Below are 17,851 nucleotides of genomic sequence, written 5' to 3' on the forward strand. Positions count from 1 at the left end.
GCTCAAGTGATTCTCCAGTCTCAGCCTCCCAAGTGGCTGGGAATATAGGCGAGTGCCACCAAGCCCAGCTAATTTTTTGATTTTTAGTAGAGACGAGATCTCACTATGTTGCCCAGGCTGGTCCTGAACCCATGGGCTCAGGCAATCCTCTCACCTTGGTCTCCCAAAGTGCTGGGATTATAGGCGTAACCCACCGCAGCCAGCCTGAAAACAATATCTTGATTATAATAATTTAATAGAATAGTCACTATGGACCAAGCACGGTAGCTCATACCTGTAATCCCAGCACTAGGCAAAGGCGGGAGGACTGCTTGAGCCCAGGAGTTCAAGACTAGCCTGGGCAACATAGTGAGATCCTGTCTCTACTAAAAATCAAAAAATTAGCTGGGCTTGGTGGCACTCGCCTATATTCCCAGCCACTTGGGAGGCTGAGACTGGAGAATCACTTGAGCCCAGAAGTTTGAGGCTGCAGTGAGCCGTTATCATGCCACTGCAACAAAATGAGACCCTGACTAAAAAAAAAAAAAGAAGATATTATGAATTTTAAAAAATAAATAAGTAAATAACCTGGGTTCTGCCACTAACTAGGCTATATTAACTCTGGTTAAATTACTTAACTTCCATGAGTCTCAGTTTCCTTAACCTATAAAAAATAGACATTTGTAAAGTGGTGAGGATTAAATGAAAAAGAAGTGTTTAATAATGTCTAGTAACAAATTAAGTGCTCAATAAAGAATAGCTATTATTCTATTTTTTAAGAGTCACCTTTTCTTATCTTTCCAAGAACCATTAAATTATAACCCTCACCAACCCTTGTATTCATAAACTATGTTGGGGGCAAGGGTCCTTCTCTTCAGTCATTTCAATAAATTATCAAGCACCTGCTGGACTATAGGCACTATACTAGGTGTTGAGGCAACAGTTAGTACTCAACTCCTTACCAATTAATTCTTTGTTACGAGCATCCACCGCAAGATTTCTCAGCGCTCCAGATGCAGCTTTCACTACCCGCTCGTGCTCATTGGTCAGGAGGTCAGCTATGGCAGAAAGAGCCTTCTCTTGACGCAGAGCAGAGCGGATGTACCGACCGTACTAGAAGTAGCATATGGGAAAGGTGGGACAGATTAAAAATGGCAGTAAGCTAGTTATCTAAGTCCCCCCATCTCCAAATTCATTTTCTAAAAGGTACTTACTGTCCAGCGCCCAGCACATAAGTTCTGGATAGCCCCAGCTGAGGCTTCTAGGATGGCAGGAGTTTTGCTCTCCTTGAGGAGTGAGATGTATATCCGCACCACCTCTGGCTGAAATAAGAGCTCATAGCCTGCAGGAGAGAGGACAGGAAGGCAGAGGGTGCTAATTAATACCTACAAGACAGGCTCTAGCTGGCTAGAGTCCAGCCTTAGTACTCTGGATTGGTAGATTTATGATCCTATACCATTAGGTTCCCTAAACTCTCACGCCTACTGAACAGCAAATCTGAGGCCTGATTCCATGCCTTCAGAATAATGAATCCATGGCAAGAGCAGAATAAATAACAATTCATCATATTCAACTCTTCTCTCCTTCCTCCTTGCCTCCCCTCTCCCCAGTTTTGGCCTTTGTTCTACCATGAGTACTAAAGGGAGCACTTGAAGTGCTCAAGGTTAAAGACTCCTCATCTCGAATCAAATATTTCTCACTTAACTCAGTTATTCTTCCCATCTTTGCAATGTCTAAGTAAAAGGGCCCACCATGTATATAACAACATTAACAATTTTTATTTAGTGGGTGTGGTAGCACGCGCCTGTAGTTCCAGTTACTTGGAAGGCTGAGGCGGAAGGATCGCCTGAGTCCAGCAGGTGGAGGCTACGGTTGCCAGGAGCAGCATGCCACTGCACTCCAGCCCAGGTGACAAAGTGAGACTTCAACTCAAAAAAAAGAAAATTTATATTCATGGAGGGCTGTGAACTTTGGACTCACTATGCTGATGAATATAAAGATCCAAAATGGGATAAAGAAGCTACTTATAACAGTAAGGCTTAAGTCTCAGGAACTGGAGCGGCCATTCAGGTTCCCAGGTTTCTGCTCTCTGCTACCATCAGGACCTTATCCTATCCTCCAGTAACCCGAATAAATGCTTTAACAAGCAGTCTTTTATAAGTTACTGCTATAATGCTCTATGGTTTCCCAATACTTTCACTATCACTCCAAATCCGTAAGTTGGAGAAGAGAGAACAGTAAACACATTTCATTAAGTTGGCTGTCAGGGTACCAAACACAGTATCTGTGAACTATGTTTACAAGACCTTTGGAGACTAAGAAGGAGAAAAAAAATTACCTCGAGCAGGACTTGTTCTTTTAGGGAAATCCACTGTGTCATTTGCTGAATCCTCTATGGGTTTTTTCCCTGTAGAAATGAAAAAAGTAGGGGGAGAGGGTAAAATGTTTGAGAAAGCAAAAATTTTAACTAGCACATTTTTCATTCTTCAGTCAGAATCTTTTGATCAGAGATGCATCAAGAGGGGCAAAAAAAAAAGAAGGGGGACCCCAACATGTCCTAGCAGGGAGCTGTGCAGAAACAAGGACAGAAAACAGCAAAAGGCAAGACAAGGATAATCACTGTTGTTGCTATTGTCCTGAGTTCTGATAACAGGGATGCTGCCCAGAAATAGCATGCCATGAGCCATTAGCTCAAGAGAGCTACACTTGTTTCAGTGTCTTTCTCAACTGAATTTTCCTACATGCATAGACAGGGAAGGGTTAGGCAAGGAAGGACTAGGGAAGCTAAAACATGCAAATTAGGAGTAGATGAGCACCTTAAAAGACTCCACTCACCTCTGGAGAACCACTCATCTTCCAGTGCATCACCCAAGGTGGAAAGCAGAGGAGAGAAATGAAAGAAGAAAAATGCAGGAGAAAGATGTCAACAGGATCATGGGCAAATAAGCAGGATAGCACAGAAAAGAAAAACACAGGAAACACAAAGGGCATATGGGAGAGAAGGCCCCAAATTAGTTGACTTCTTATCCTTCACTGCCCTAGTCATTGATACTGATCCTCCTCCACCACCACCACCACCACCACCACCACCACCACCACCACCACCACCACCACCACCACCTTGAATGAAGTACACAACACAGGAGAAATGGCAGAGCAAAAATACATCCTTAACTAGGCAGACTCCCCATACTGCTTGGCAAGTATTTGTGCCTAAAGCTAAAGTATTCTTGCCTTTCCTTGTCCCACATTAAGGAACAGGAACCAAAACTCACCTTTGCCCTTCTTGGCCCCAAAGCAACTGGCAGCATGTGGCCCAGTATTGTTAACAACATTGGGAGGTGCTTCTTGGTAACGCTCTGCCTGTGGGATCTCCCGGTGAACTTGATATGATAAGTTTCGAAGAAGGCAGACACAGTTCTCCACAAGCTTAGGGACACAAGAGAAAAGGCTCATTGAGAGAAAAAAATGCCAGTAGTGATTTTCCAGCAAGTATAGGTTCCCATGATTCAGGTATTAAAATGCTGACCTTCAAATGCATAGCCCAATCCACAATCTCCAAGATGCCTCTTAAGTGCTCTGATTTCCCAAAATCCCTGTAGCCTCAGGCTAATGGAAGGTTCAACTAAGGACGTATTGGCTTCTGCTACTATTTGGTATGTTACCCAAAAACCTGGGTCACCATTCTTACAACTTAGACAACGTAAAATCGTGGAAGACAGGTAAGCAGCTTTAAAATACATAGGTGAAGGAAAATGGAAACTTTTAAGTTGAACACCCCACTTTAAGTAGTTAGGACTATAATAGGTATTTAATATTACTGGAAAGCCTGAGATGACAGGTCTGCACTACATTTCATGGCTGAAGTAACTGGAATTCACTGGGCCGTTAACTTACCTTGCTGTCTGAATCCTTCTGCCCAATCTCAGCCTGAACAATGAAAATGAGGGCATCAACTAAACCATCACATTCCCGAAGTTTCCGACGAGCTTCACTCCTCTCCGAACTTACATTCCTGAAGAAAACCAGGAGAAACTTCAAGATGACTCAAATTCAAAAATTCTCCCTTAAATATCCCTTAACACCTGCAAGCGTCCTCAATACCTTTCTATTCACTATAACAAATAGTGAAGCCAAGCACGGTGGCTCACATCTGTAATCTCAGCATTTTGGGAGGTGAGGCAAGAGGATTGCCTGAGTCCACAGGCTCGAGACCAGCCTGGGCAATATGGTGAGACCTGGCCTCTACAATAAATTTTTTAAAAAAACAGTAGGGCATGATGGCACATGCCTGTAGTTCCAGCTACTTGGAAGGCTGAGGCGGAAGGACTGCCCGAGCCCAGCAGGTTGAGGCTGTGGTGGCCATGAACGTGCCACTGCACTCCAGCCTGGGCGACAGAGTAAGATTCCAACTCAAAAAAAACAAAATAGTGAATACCTGTCACTAACAAGGTACTGCAGTTGAGAGAAAGTTGACTAGCAGTCCCTGCCTTCTGAACTTTTATAACCCATAGAGTGGATGATTAATAATATATACCAAAAACAGTAATTCAAGATTGAATAGAGCTGGGCATGGTGGCTCACGCCTTTAACCCCAGCACTTTGGGAGCCTCAGGCAGGAGGATCACTTGAAGCCAGGAGTTCAAAACCAGCCTGGGTAACATAGCAAGATCTCATCTCTACAAAAAAATAAAATAAAATAAAATAAATAGCCAGGTGTGTTTGGTACACACTTGTAATCCCAGCTACTCTGGAGGCTGAGACAGAAGGACCACTTGAACCCAGGAGTTTGAGGCTAGGTGACAGAGTGAGACCCTGTCTCAAAAAAGTAAAATAAAAAAAAGAACAGATTTCTCGTATGTAAGTACAAATGTAGAATGGGACAGAGCACACAGGGGTATATTCTAAAGAGGGAAAGATTATATTGCAGTATTTACGGGATATAAGAAGAAAGCAGGAAAGCTCTCATGAAATAAAAGTCCTCGAGTTTAGCCTCAAAAAGATAAATAAGGAGAGAAAGACACTGGCAGACAGAAAGAACAGATCTTCCTTGCCCACACTCTACCCTCCTAGCTCTCTGAACCCCTTCTACTGTATTCACTGCAGCCTGACTTGAAATTCAGATAACCGAGGACAGGGACAGACACCAGCCCAGGGCTAGACAACCTCACTGAACAAAAGCTTACCAAAGCAGACGAACAAAGTCCAAGAGGCATAAGAGTGAGGAGGTTGTATGGGAAACAGCAAGCAAACCAACAGGTGTATGGGGTATACACGAGAGAACCACAAAGGTAGAAGACAGGTTGGTGTTACAGTAGGCAATATTGTTAGGAGTAGAGACTGAATAACATGCTAAAGAATCTTAACTTTTTTTCAAAAAGAAATTTAAGTCAACCCTCAAAAAACCATTTTCATATTCTCCAAGCCCCGACTTTTACCTAAGGCAGCCAGCTGTGTTGGTGAGCACTGACTCCCACTCAATATGGCGTGGCTTACAATCTTCATTAGGCTCCCGCTCCCAACCAGAATGGGGGATGATCACTTCATCTGTCAAGGCGTGCAGGGCATGGTCCACAATCTCCATCTTGATTGAGTCGTGGGAAGAGAGATTCCATAGGGTTCCTGGCAGAGACAGCTTATCAGACGACTCTTGAGCACTCAAGACAGCATGTTTGAAGAATGCCAGAGAATGCCCTATTGCATCATTTCTCAGTCTTCCCCAATGACCAAATACATTGTAGTGATATTCAAGTTTTTGTTTGAGACCCACAGTAAGGAAGACATTTTACATTACAGATCAATACAAACATACAGATCATGAAATAAAGCTTTGTACAACAATAGTTACTGTACACAATGGTCTATCTATAGCAGAGTTTCTCAACCTCAGCACCACTTTTGGGGTCAGATAATTATCTGTTGTGGGAAGCTGTCCTGTCCACTGCTGAATGTTCACCAGTATTCCTAGCCTTCACTCATTAGATGCCAGTAGCACTCCATCCCCCACTTCAAGTTATGACAATCAAAAATATCTCCACTGTTGCAAATGTCCTCTGGAGAGCAAAATCACCCCCAATCGAGAAGCAATGGTTCATACTATTTCTTTTTGTTTCTTTCTTTCCCTTGGAATGCTAATACGATCCACAAAATTGTGTTTTTTTCACACTAATGGATCACAACCTACAATCTGAAAAACCACTGTTCTAAATAAAGCACAAGGACCACAAGCTCAAATGTCTATATGGGCCAAGTAGATGAGTCAAGACAGGCAGACATTTAAAAGAAGTGACAAGAATGTGGAAAAATGGCAATTGACACTCAGCTTCCATATTTAAGAGACAACTCCTATATGGCAGTAGTGGGTCAGAGATAACAGAATATGTTGGAGGTTATTGCAAATTAGAGAGCACATGCTCCAGTCAACTCAGACCAAATATTGCCAGCAAAGAAAAGAGACACATTGTTACCAGCTCTTCTATAGTTTTTGTTTTTGATTTTTTTTTTTTGTAGAGACAAGAAAGATTTCTTTGTTGGCTCAGCTGGACTCCTGGGCTCAAGCAATCCTCCCACCTCAGCCTCCCAAAGTACTGAGATTACAGGCATGAGCCACTGCTTCTGGCCCCATGTTTTTAATAGAAGCCAAGAAACTAAAGTTTTAAGTAAAATCTTCTGAATTTTAAACAGCAGCAACCATTTCTGGAAAATTTTCAAAATCCTGTGTGATCCAAACAAACCTGGGAAAGGAGTTTGACCCAGAGGCCACGAGTTCACAATCTTCAATCAAAAGTAAAAGGACTGAAAACCTCTCTAGTTCTCAATATCTCCAGGAAGTAACAGTGAACTGACCCAGCAATTTTCCTTAGGCTGAGAACTCACCAGTAATGACTTCAGTGAGGTCCATATCACGAGCTTTTCGCAGCAATCGCACAAGAGCAGGCACACCATCACAGTTTTTTATGGCAATCTTGTTATCCTGGTCACGCCCAAAGGAGATATTCTTCAGAGCTCCACAGGCTCCAAGGTGCACTTCCTTTTTGGGGTGGTCTAACAATCCCACCAGTACTGGGATGCCCTTGAGCTTCCGCACGTCAGTCTTCACCTTGTCATTGCGGTAGCATAAGTGTTGCAGGTATGCAGCTGCATTGGACTTAACAGCATCCAAACGGAAACCTAGCATGGCAATCACCTCTGGCAGCTCTGGCTGTCTCCAATTAGGAGGTGGGGGCCCTCCCTTGCGCAGGCTATCCAAGCTTGCTAAACTTCCTCGCTCGTGCTGGGCCAAAGGAGCCCAATAGTACTGATCTGATGGTACCTCCTCACCAATCATGTCTTCATAACTCCTGCGAAGTTTTGAAAGAATCAAGAGAAAAAACACATACATCAAGCCATTAAGTCTCACTTCCTGGGTGCTCCCTGAAAGGCAGAATTAACCCCAGCTCTAGTACACTGATCTTCTCTCTCCTTGGCATAAATGATATACTGATCAATTTTCCTTAATCAGACAGGAAAAACAGAAGCAATAATTTTTAAAGGCATCTGCAATTAGGTTAAAACTACCCTTTTTTCTGTGAAGTGTGTAGGCTTAGAAAGTAATAAGCATTCAGGGGAGGGGGAGGGGCGGTCAATTACAAAGAAAGAACCAAATCCTGATTCCTTTCCATTTATTTGACAGCTATTAACTTTTCTAGGTAGAGATTAAAATAAACCTTCACACAGCAAAGTTAACAAAGCAACTGACTCAATGCCATAGAAGTCAGGAAAAAAAGCCTGAGAACTGAGAACAGTTCTTACCAACCCTTAACCAAACAGGAAATGAGGATTTACACACAGGAAACAGCTGGTAGGATAAGACGCTTAAACACATCTTCATATTTAAGAATCTCCTTACCCTGTTTTAGAAATCATAAAAGATGGGTTGACAGAGAGATAATAAAGGACTTCTTGCTACATCATAGGAGAACCTGGCTTTGGTACTGACAAGGTGTAAGCTTGAACATTAATTTCTAACAGTTCATTTCAAGGTCATATCTGCTACTCAACAAACATGTTAAAGATTTCTATCCTCCAATTTCTAGTGACAATACCTCCAAATTCTGATGAAATGGAGTCTACTGACCAACATCACATTTGGGATGCCCAGACACTAGAACAGACAAAGCAACTGAAGGTAAGAAAAAAATCAAACCAGGAGAGAATTCTTCCTGTTTCAGTACTACCAACAACCACTAGAGGGTGAGTCTGTCACACTATTATTTATTCATAACCACCAGGAAGGAAGAGACCCATTATCTGAGAGCTCATCTCATGCTGGCTCCCACTGGAGAGAGGAGACTCTATTGTGTGGAACTCTCCAAATAAGCTGCTGTTTGTTCTACAAAACCACTCCCACTGTCACCAAATATTCAAGGTTGGCCTGAGCAGAAGGTGTGCCTCACAGGTATCAACCACCCAGTAATGATTCATACAGACAAAGCATTTAGTAAAAAATCAACAAGAGGATCTTAAAATTATCACCAAAACAAAATTAATAGGTTATATAGCTGTTTTAAAAGTAGGTTATTAAACAGAATGTTTAGTAACATTTTATTTTAGCAGGGGGAAAATAGGGTATGTTTACGTGTATAAGAAAAAGAACTCAAAGGATATGCACCAAAATGCTAACAATGGTTCATTAATCACGAATGGTGTTGCTTTTCTGGGTTTTTCAAGTTCTATTTGAACACTTTTTATTTATATACATATATATATATATATATATTTTTTTTTTTTTAAGTAGAGATGGGTCTATGTTGCTCAGGCTGGTCTTGAACTCCTGACCTCAAGCACTCCTCCCATCTCAGTTTTTCAAAGTGCTGGGATTACAGGCATGAGTCACCATCCTGGCCACCTTTATTATTTTAACATAAATAATTACAAAAACAATTACCATGACCAAATTTCAGTCACTCAGAGAAATCTATCTTATATCCTCTTCTATAGGCAATGATTCAGGACACTTTTTCCTTTGTTTTCCAAATAACAAAGCTGTGACCAGAAAGATCAAATGACTTGCTTTGGGTTACACAGCTAGTGGCAGAGGCATAACTAGAACCAAGGTCTCTGGGTTCAGTGCTTTTTCCACTGATCACTGCCTGTTTAAGTTTGACCTAGACCCGGAACAGGAAGCAGCAAATGTTCTTGCTAGTCAAGCAGGTTTCCAAGTCCAGTGCTATCCTGGAACAAACCCAAGAACCAGGCCCCAAACCCTCTTTCTTTATGCAGACTACCACAACTAGGGACAGCAGAGAATGACCTGGCTACCCACACCCATTTGGGTCCAATCACTCTTTACTAATGAGGAAGTTCAACAGCAGACTTGCAGTGGAGCCAACACCCTGGGCAGACTGCTTCAGTGATAGCTGTTATCTAACACTGCTCTAGGTTATACCAGCTGAGGGCTGGTGCCCCTATAGGAATAAAAATGAGTCACATGGGAGTTGGATTAGCCATCCAAGACACCTGAAAGGTAAGCGGCTCAGGGTCAGATAATGGAGCCTCTACCCCTGGGCCCAGCCCAGTTCACTATTAACCAAAGCTGTCTAAAATATGAAGAAAATGAGCACCAAGGCATTCGCCTCAGAAGGTCATGACTCCATGCAGAGAAATTCAGCTGCTAGGGTACCCGTATCATCAAGACAGCCATAAATCTTCCCCTTGTTTCTTATTATTTCTCTTTGCCTGGAAAACACTGCATCTAATTTATTCTAAAGCAGGGTTGGCAGCCCATGGGCCAAACCTGTTTTTTGCACACCCCCAGAACTAAGAATGGTTTCTGTATTTTTAAAAGGTTGTTTCAAAAGAAAAGAACAACATATGACAAGGATGATATGTGGCCCACAAGGCCTTAAAATAGTTTTATCGGGTCCTTTACAGAAAAGGTCTGCCAACTCCATTCTAAAGCATTCTCTCAAGGCAACAGGCAAACTGTCTACCAGTCTAAACATCAATCACTCCCTTTTTCATATCACCAAAGAATCCCCAGGGACAAGGAATAAAGTCAGAGTAGGCAGCTGTTTAGTGAGCTTTCAGTGTTGCTAATATACCCTTCCAAAAGATGCCACCCTCATTTTGCTTTAGAATCAAATATAAGACCCTAAGCACATCAGAGCCTTCGTGAGGTCAAGGTTTATTTTTAACTTTGGGATTAAAACCACCAAAGGAAGGTTCTCATATATGACTTAACTGTCTCTTTTGGCCCTGAAGCCTAAACCCTCAGTTGTTCTTAATACCAAACCAGAAGCCCAAGAAATTTCCAGGAACAAGTGAGTATTCCATGGCCCTGGGGATCAGGCTCCTTTGAGGTGTTCCCTATCACTGAAAGGGGGTTAGATCATAGCCAGAAACAGCAGAAACACTGGCAAAGAAGCGAAGTTCATTCTTCAGGACATAGACCAACAACCATCAGAACTCATTTTCTATAATTAGAATATATACCTTTCATAATGAAAAAGTGACGATATAGCAAAGTTAGAAAAGGGAAAGACAGGGTGAACTTCCACCAGAAAAAAAAAGGCAGAGAATAGGAGGCCATAATTATCTCTGATCCCAAAAAGCTCTTAGAAGCAAAAGGAAAAACCACCCCTTGTCCCTGTCTTGAGAAGATCCTTTTCTTCCCGTTCTTGCCTACCTGAGGCGTCGGCGAGGGTCAGAGGGTGTCCCAGTCCGGCGGGCAGTGCCATAATCAGACACCATACCATAATCCAGGTCATCATAGCCCATGCTACGCTGGTCATCCTCTAACCCATAAGGCTCTGGATGAAAGCGATGCAGATCCACGCTGCTCCCACCTACCCGAACTTGGGGCTGGGGCCCATACACATCCTGTCTACTAGGTGCCCGATAGCCTTCCATGCTGGGCCTATACCGCTCCTCAATGCGGGTCACCCGGGACAGACTGCCATAGTTATCACTGCCACCTGGATAACCATCTTCATAGTGGCGGCTATATCCATCAGGAGGGTAGTGGAAGTTCCTGGGGAGGGTAGCAGTGCCTGCCTGCCCCCCATAGGGACCAGGTCCCCCATTGCCATTCTTGCGGAAGTCACGACCCAAAGTCTGGATATAGTTGTTGGAAACTGATGAGGCATCCACAGGCAGCCCATCTGGTCCCATAGGGACTGGTTGTACCGTCCGTGTTGTCACAGTCTTCACTACTTTCTTGACCTTCAAGTAAAAAACAAGAAAAAGAAAATAAACTAATTAAGGAGGTGAGCAATTCAATTCTAGACTGCCCCAAAAGAAACAAACACCTATACCTCTAGGTCATTTTAACTAGAAATGCCTTACAGTATAACAGCTATCTTTCTTTCCATCCTATAGGAAGTCCCCATATGAGAAAACTGCCCTGGCAGTAATTATGCCTATAAGGGAAGTTGCTATAGACCCTGGTATACCTTCTCTCTTCCCCGTTCCTTTAGATACTCCATATTTCTTTTTTTAACTTTTCTGTCTGGTCAGAGATCACTTTCTTTATGCCATCACATTACAAAACAATGGCCCATCATCCATCTTAACTAAGCACTTGAGCCTCTCCCCAAGAAAGACCCCAAGAAGACCTCTTCTATCCCTCCCTGACCTTATACAAGTCTTGGCTTACTGTGGTCTCTGTGCGCCGAGTGGTCCCATCATCTGAGGTCTCCACAGAGACTACAGACATGGCTCCTTCAGGGTCCTCTTCTGTGTAGGTCTCCACAATCTGCCCCGGTTCCTGCATCCTGGGGATGGTGCTATACAGAAGGTGACTGTGATCCTATATAGAAAGAGGAAAAGGAAGAAGCTACTATTACTAAGCCATATGTATTAACAATCCATTCTAATAAGAAGCATGAGTGGTGCCCCTGGAAACAGAGACACCTCAATGCATCTTCTATAAGCCTCAGGATCTTAGAGGGGTGGTTGCCATCTTTTGAACTTGTACAAAAGGAGAACAGACATAATTTCCCAGTTCTAGTCATTTAACAAACATGAACTGAGCTAACTATAGCCACAGTGACATCCAAGTGACAGAGACAGCAGATTTAACTTCCCAGTTCTGGTCATCCAAGTGAATATGAACTGTGTGAACTGCAGTTTCATTTACATCTGAGTGACCCTTCAAAAAAGTAGCTCACCCAATAAAGACCTTTCAAGATAAACCAGAAAATCCCAATAAGAGCTCCAGATACTAGCCAGATTTTAGGTAGGGTTTTTGGCAAAGTAGACAGCTATCCTCTCTAGGAAAAAAAAATGCAATACCTGGGAATCAAACGGGAGGAAGAAGGAATGGGGGAGTATTTATAAAGATCAATGGTCATTAAAATTCATTACAAAACAAAACTACATATATACTTTGGCGCTCCACTTTTTTGTTTTTCTAAATGAAAGAAACTAATTAATGGGTGTTTTACAATGTGCCAGGCACTTGACAAGACACTAATATGCTCTCAGAGGCTAGCAAAGTAAAATATGAATGAAGCAACCCAGGTCTTGAGCCAAAAGAATTACCTGGGGTCCGTTGAGTTTCAAATCTGAAAATTTCTGTCTTTCAAGGTCAGCATCGCCCACAAACCGGCCGTTCTGAAACATAGCCCACAAGAAAGACAATTCATTTTGTGGCCTTCTTTTGCTCTATCAAACATAAATGATCTTTTTTCCAAACAGGAAAAGGGCTTTCAAGAAGATATTTGTGGCCTGGAATCTTTGTGTCAGTACTCATAAAAGAACCACATCACTCTTAGCACTTTCCTCAAAATTGAAATCAAACCTGGAACTCTGGCAGACTGGGTCTCTGGAACATAAGAATGTAAGCTCCATGAGGGCAGAGTGGCTTTTTGGGTGGTCAATTTTGGTTTTCTTTTGGTTTTTTTTTTTAGTTGGAGTCTCACTCTGTCACCCAGGCTGAAGGGCAGTGGCATGCTCATGGCCACCACAGTACAGTCTCAACCTGCTGGGCTCAGGCGATCCTTCCACCTCAGACTTCCAAGTAGCTGGAACTACAGGCACGCACCATCACGCCCACATAATTTTTTTATTTATTGTAGAGATGAGGCCTCGCCAAACTGCCCAGGCTGGTCTCAAACCAGAGGGCTCAGGCAGTCTTCTCATCTCAAATTTTGTTTAATGATATATCCCTAGTGCCTTGAGCAGTGCCTGGCACATAATAGGCACTCAAAAACTACTTGCTAAATCAATAGCATAGACTCAGATAAGTTCCCCTACAAGCAACCTTTTTGGAAAGCCTTAAGAATATAAGGAAAGTTGGAAAGGCTAAGTCGGGGATTTTCTGAAAGTCTCTTTTATTGCTCCATGAATCTTCATGCTCTACTACCACTGGAAACTCCCATTCCAGGCTGCTTTTTAAAGAAGCAAGATATGTGAGCCTTCCTTTCCAAATACAAAGAACATAAGTACCCCAGAACTCCCCTTAAGAAAACAGAAGTCTCAGCACATCAATTATTAGAGCCACAGAATATATTCCAAAATGGCATCCTTAAGTAGTTCTGTCTTAAACAGCAGGAAGTTATCTAATGATATTATACCACAAAAAAATACATTTGCCTGCTCCTCTTCCAATAAAATGCAGTAAGCTCCAACCACCTTGAAAAAGTCTTCCCCCACCCCACTCCCATTACATTGAGAGTATAATGCTGTAGGAAGAGGAAGTTAAACATTACTTTCAGGAAGAAGGAAGGGTGTGGCTTCATTGCTAAGCATAAGTTAAAAATAAGAGAGAAACCATGTACTAAATCCTGGAATTTCCCACCAACTCCAAGCCTAAGCAGTCCTATATATGCATCTCATCCCTAACCCTCTACTCTAGTTCCTATAACAACCCTAGGAACACTGCAAACATTCAGCCTCCTTCAAGTTCCTTTATCCCCCAAGTGGAATTCTGTCCTCTTACTCGACAGCAAGGCTCCTCAACATGAGGGACTTTAGAAAAATAGGGCATGGCATGGTGGCTCACACCTATAATTCCAGAACTTTGAGAGGCTGAAGTAAGAGGGCTGCTTGAGCCCAGGAATTCTAGACCAGCCTGAGCAACATAGCAAGACTGTTTCCACAAAAAAATTTTTTAAATGCATCGAACATGGTGGTGCTCGTCTGTAGTCCCAGCTACTCCGGAGGCTGAAGTGAAAGGATCCCTTGAGCCCAGAAGGTCGAGGCTACAATGAGCCATGACCATGCTACTGCACTCCAGCCCGGGCAACAAAGTAAAACCCCATTTATTAAGCATAATCACTGTTTGGTTCCCACCCAGAGATCTCTCAAGATACAGTCTATCAGGCAATGCCTACCCACAAACACACACACATACACACGATGGAGATAGGCAAAACCTCAGATTACATCACAGCAAAGTCAGACTAGAAAAACCAAAGGAAACATAAGATACTTCTCATTTCTAACACCAATTTTCCCAAGTCACATCCCAGAGTCAGCCAACCCAGAGACCACTGGCTCCTGTGGTTATTTGGGTTGAACAGCGGCATGATGCTCTCTCTCCAACTCTAACCAATAGAATTAACAATGACCCCTTCCTCCAAGATATGATTTACACAGCCAACAAAAAGAGCACACAAGGACAATATGGAGCAGAAATACAGTTTATGGACACTGCCACACCTTCTGAGAACAGACTATTTCTTTAGGGAGACTGGGCATTTACTTCCCTGAATTCTTGATACCAAAAGGAAAAAGAAAAAAAAAATCAGAGTAAACAAAAGTAACCTTAGTACAGCTCCAAACGACATTATCTACCATTACTAGAATTACATCCCAACCCAGAAAATCTACTCCAGCAAAAGAGGAAGTCAGATGGATACTTCTAGAGATAAATCCTCCCAACTCAGCACAGCAGCAATATTCCTTCTTTTATCAGTATTTATCTTTAGTGGAAAGATTCACCACGAAGCATGGGCACTGGACAGACCATCAGTTTCCCAAGAAGGACCACAGCCTCTCTGTGGCCATGTCAAAGTCCTACCTGTAGGTCTGATGGAGAGAGGGGTTACCTGATGCCGGCGGGTGAGGGTGCCGTTGGCCATGAGTGGGTTGGCATCTTGTGGTGAGACCCGGACGCGTTCCAGCTGCGCCGAGACGTGGCGCCGTTCCTCCTCCAGCGCCCGGGTCAGCTTCTCAAACTGGGCCTCTTGTTCTTTCACAGAGGCCAAGATGCTGGCGGTCGACTCCACCTCTGAGTCGTCCATGAAGGTAAGGGGCAGAGCCGCCGCAGGGTAGGGTAAAAAGGAAGGTGGATCACAGAGGGAGGAGGAAGGAGGGAGAAGGCCCCTTCACTTCACACTACCGGGAAAGGGTAAGAGAAAGGAGAGAAAAGGTCACAGGTCAGAGAAGACAGATGAATTATTAATCCCAGAGCCAAAGATGCCCTCTCATGGTTTTAACACAGTGCAAAAAGCAAGCCACCACCAAGCCTGGGAGGGGAGACCATCACCAGTGTTTGCTCAAGCAGGATACTGTGACCACGATCCTCTTTAACACCCTTCAGAAACAACTATTGCAAGGAAAGGTGCAACTAGATCCAAATCTCTACACTGTCAGTAGGAGAGGGAGAATGTGGCTAAGTGCTATAGTCATGGCATGAAAGATTATCTGTTGCTGGTATCAACTCAATGAAAATTGTAACTCCATGGTACAGACGAGCACTCACCGTCCTGCAGGAACAGGCCAATTCTAGAGATAATAGAGCAATACAGATCTTACCACTCCCAAATCTGAACTCTGAAACTGCTGCTGTGGCAGCAAAATACACCAAATTAACATGCTAAACTAAAATGCCAAAAAGAAATGGAAGTAAAAAAAACTTCCCACCATCAAAGGTATGAGACAAAAATCAAGGCCTCTGTGTTTAATATATTTATGAAAGGGCCTTTCCACTTTCCAAAACTATACTACAATATTGAGGGCAAAATGTGTGCCTTGACCAATGGAGACAAGAGAGCAATAGAACCGTGGAATACCTGACAGGTAAAAAGGCACAATTTTCAGGAACCTTCACCTCTTTGGGAAGTATGAAAAGGAGTATCAGGCTCAAACCCTAAAACTGTAATTCATATCCTCACAGTAATTCATATCCTAACTCTTCAGATGTCAATGGCTAGAACTTTCTACATCTCTGTCATCCTGCAGAAAGCTCTAACAGACTATCTTTTTATGCCTTTACTTGTTCCAACTCAGTAAATATCCAAGGATCTAGATGGTGCATGTAGGCTATCTATAAAAGATAGCTATGTAGAAATGAAGAGTTCTCCATACCCTTGTTATATATAGCACGTTACTACTCAAAAATGAAGAGGCATTATAGTCATACTGCTGGACTTAATGGGTTGTCTCTCTTATAGCTATGGAGAATTTATGGCCAGTCCAAAATATACAGTGTTGAAAGGCAGGTTTTGAAATAAATCTTCTCCCCTATTCCCCACTCTCTCATCAACCCCTTAAAAAAAGGCACTTAAAAAGATTTTTTTATTCATAATAAACATATTTCCATACACACCTGTTAAGAGAAGGTCGTAACTGATTGGTTTAACACAGAGAAGAACCCAGTCTAGATTCAAAAAAATCACGGAAGAAGCATCCCAGCCACCACAGCAAGGAGGAAGCAGGAAGGAGAGAGCTGCAGAAATATTTGGAGGAAAAATGGAAATGAGAGGAAAATAAAATATACCCAATACATAAAAACAAGAGCAAGGGGGCAATATTAGGAATGAAAGGAAGTAATTTAAGATATAACTTAGAATTGCTTAAGGTGACAAACGCCCTTTGGACTTTGCTGTGTTCAGATACGGAGGTCCTGGATGTAGTTTTCATTAAAACTTGGATTCTACTGTCATGTCAGAGTTCCTCTACTGGGATTTCCATACAGAACCAGGAATAGGTTATAATATGGATAAACACTCACCCCATTTCCAGCGACCAAATTGGGGGGGAAATGGCTGTTGGAATGCCCTTCCCCCTCCTTCTCACCCCTAAGGCAGAAACCTCAAAGTCCAGTCCCAGCATGCCCACAAAGACATTGAGAAACCAATGCAATAGTCGCGGTGGGGAAGACATGTGGGGACTGGTCTAGGCTGAGTCTTTTGCTTTGGCTTCCTTTCCCACGCTCCCCAGAGTCCCACCAAGCACAAATGCTTTGGTCTGTTTGCCTTAGACTATATACAGCATTCAGCAAGCAAGAATACCCAGAGGAAACTGAGAAACAGGTGCCCAATATACGACTGAATTAACTAGTTCCTAAATTTAAAGAATATGATAGCCCTTCCCTAAATTCCTCCTACACCCAACTCAGGGTTTCTTCCCACAATCACTTCTCAACCCTGTTCCTTCTTTCAGTCCAAAGCGCACTGCCACTTTCTCATATTCCCACCCTACTTTTCCAATGAGCCATTCAAAGGTCTTTCTTTAATCAGCGTCCTTATTTAAAAAAAAAATAACTAAAGGGTAGCTTCTTTCATCTCCATTTCGTCATTTAAGACCCTTGCCCTTATCCACTATGTACAATGACCTATGAACCTTCCACACCAAGAGGACTCTGAGCTCAAGACAGAGTCTTCCGGTTACTGAGTTTCAGCAGGGCCTCAACTGCAGTTACCATTCCAGCAGTCTCCACCCTATAATCTTCTTTACTAATAAAAGCCCAAATTACTGCTACCATAGGGCAGACAATACAACATTACCTGCTGCAGAAAGAAAGTGTTTGTCACCCTACCATATGGCCATTTTTTTATTCCCATAACTTCAATTTTATTTTATTTTTATTTTTTTTTTGAGTTGGAGTCTCACTCTGTCGCTCACACTGGAGTGCAGTGGCTGCTCCCGGCCACCGCAGCCTCGA

At 42.8% G+C, this 17,851-nt stretch overlaps 1 protein-coding gene across 2 annotated transcripts in view; it reads right to left on the minus strand.

The window, feature by feature from the left end:
* Positions 1-17,851, minus strand: part of CTNND1 (catenin delta 1) — a 102,400-nt gene that overhangs the window by 9,167 nt on the left and 75,382 nt on the right. Inside the window, exons 3-15 of one of the 2 annotated variants that reach the window (XM_021711108.1) lie at positions 16,514-16,633; positions 15,012-15,300; positions 12,502-12,573; positions 11,615-11,767; positions 10,646-11,181; positions 6,856-7,319; positions 5,418-5,601; positions 3,877-3,994; positions 3,255-3,408; positions 2,815-2,832; positions 2,318-2,386; positions 1,194-1,321; positions 942-1,092 (exon numbers count right to left, since the gene is read on the minus strand). In XM_021711108.1, the coding sequence (XP_021566783.1) occupies positions 942-1,092; positions 1,194-1,321; positions 2,318-2,386; positions 2,815-2,832; positions 3,255-3,408; positions 3,877-3,994; positions 5,418-5,601; positions 6,856-7,319; positions 10,646-11,181; positions 11,615-11,767; positions 12,502-12,573; positions 15,012-15,206 (2,242 nt within the window). In that variant the 5' untranslated portion in view covers positions 15,207-15,300; positions 16,514-16,633. The remainder of the gene's footprint in view (positions 1-941; positions 1,093-1,193; positions 1,322-2,317; positions 2,387-2,814; positions 2,833-3,254; positions 3,409-3,876; positions 3,995-5,417; positions 5,602-6,855; positions 7,320-10,645; positions 11,182-11,614; positions 11,768-12,501; positions 12,574-15,011; positions 15,301-16,513; positions 16,634-17,851) is intronic. The other variant, XM_008055486.2, reaches the window with a different exon arrangement.

The sequence above is a fragment of the Carlito syrichta genome, unplaced genomic scaffold (assembly GCF_000164805.1).
Source record: "Carlito syrichta isolate Samal-C Ts95f unplaced genomic scaffold, Tarsius_syrichta-2.0.1 Scaffold301866, whole genome shotgun sequence".
Classification (NCBI taxonomy): domain Eukaryota; kingdom Metazoa; phylum Chordata; class Mammalia; order Primates; family Tarsiidae; genus Carlito; species Carlito syrichta.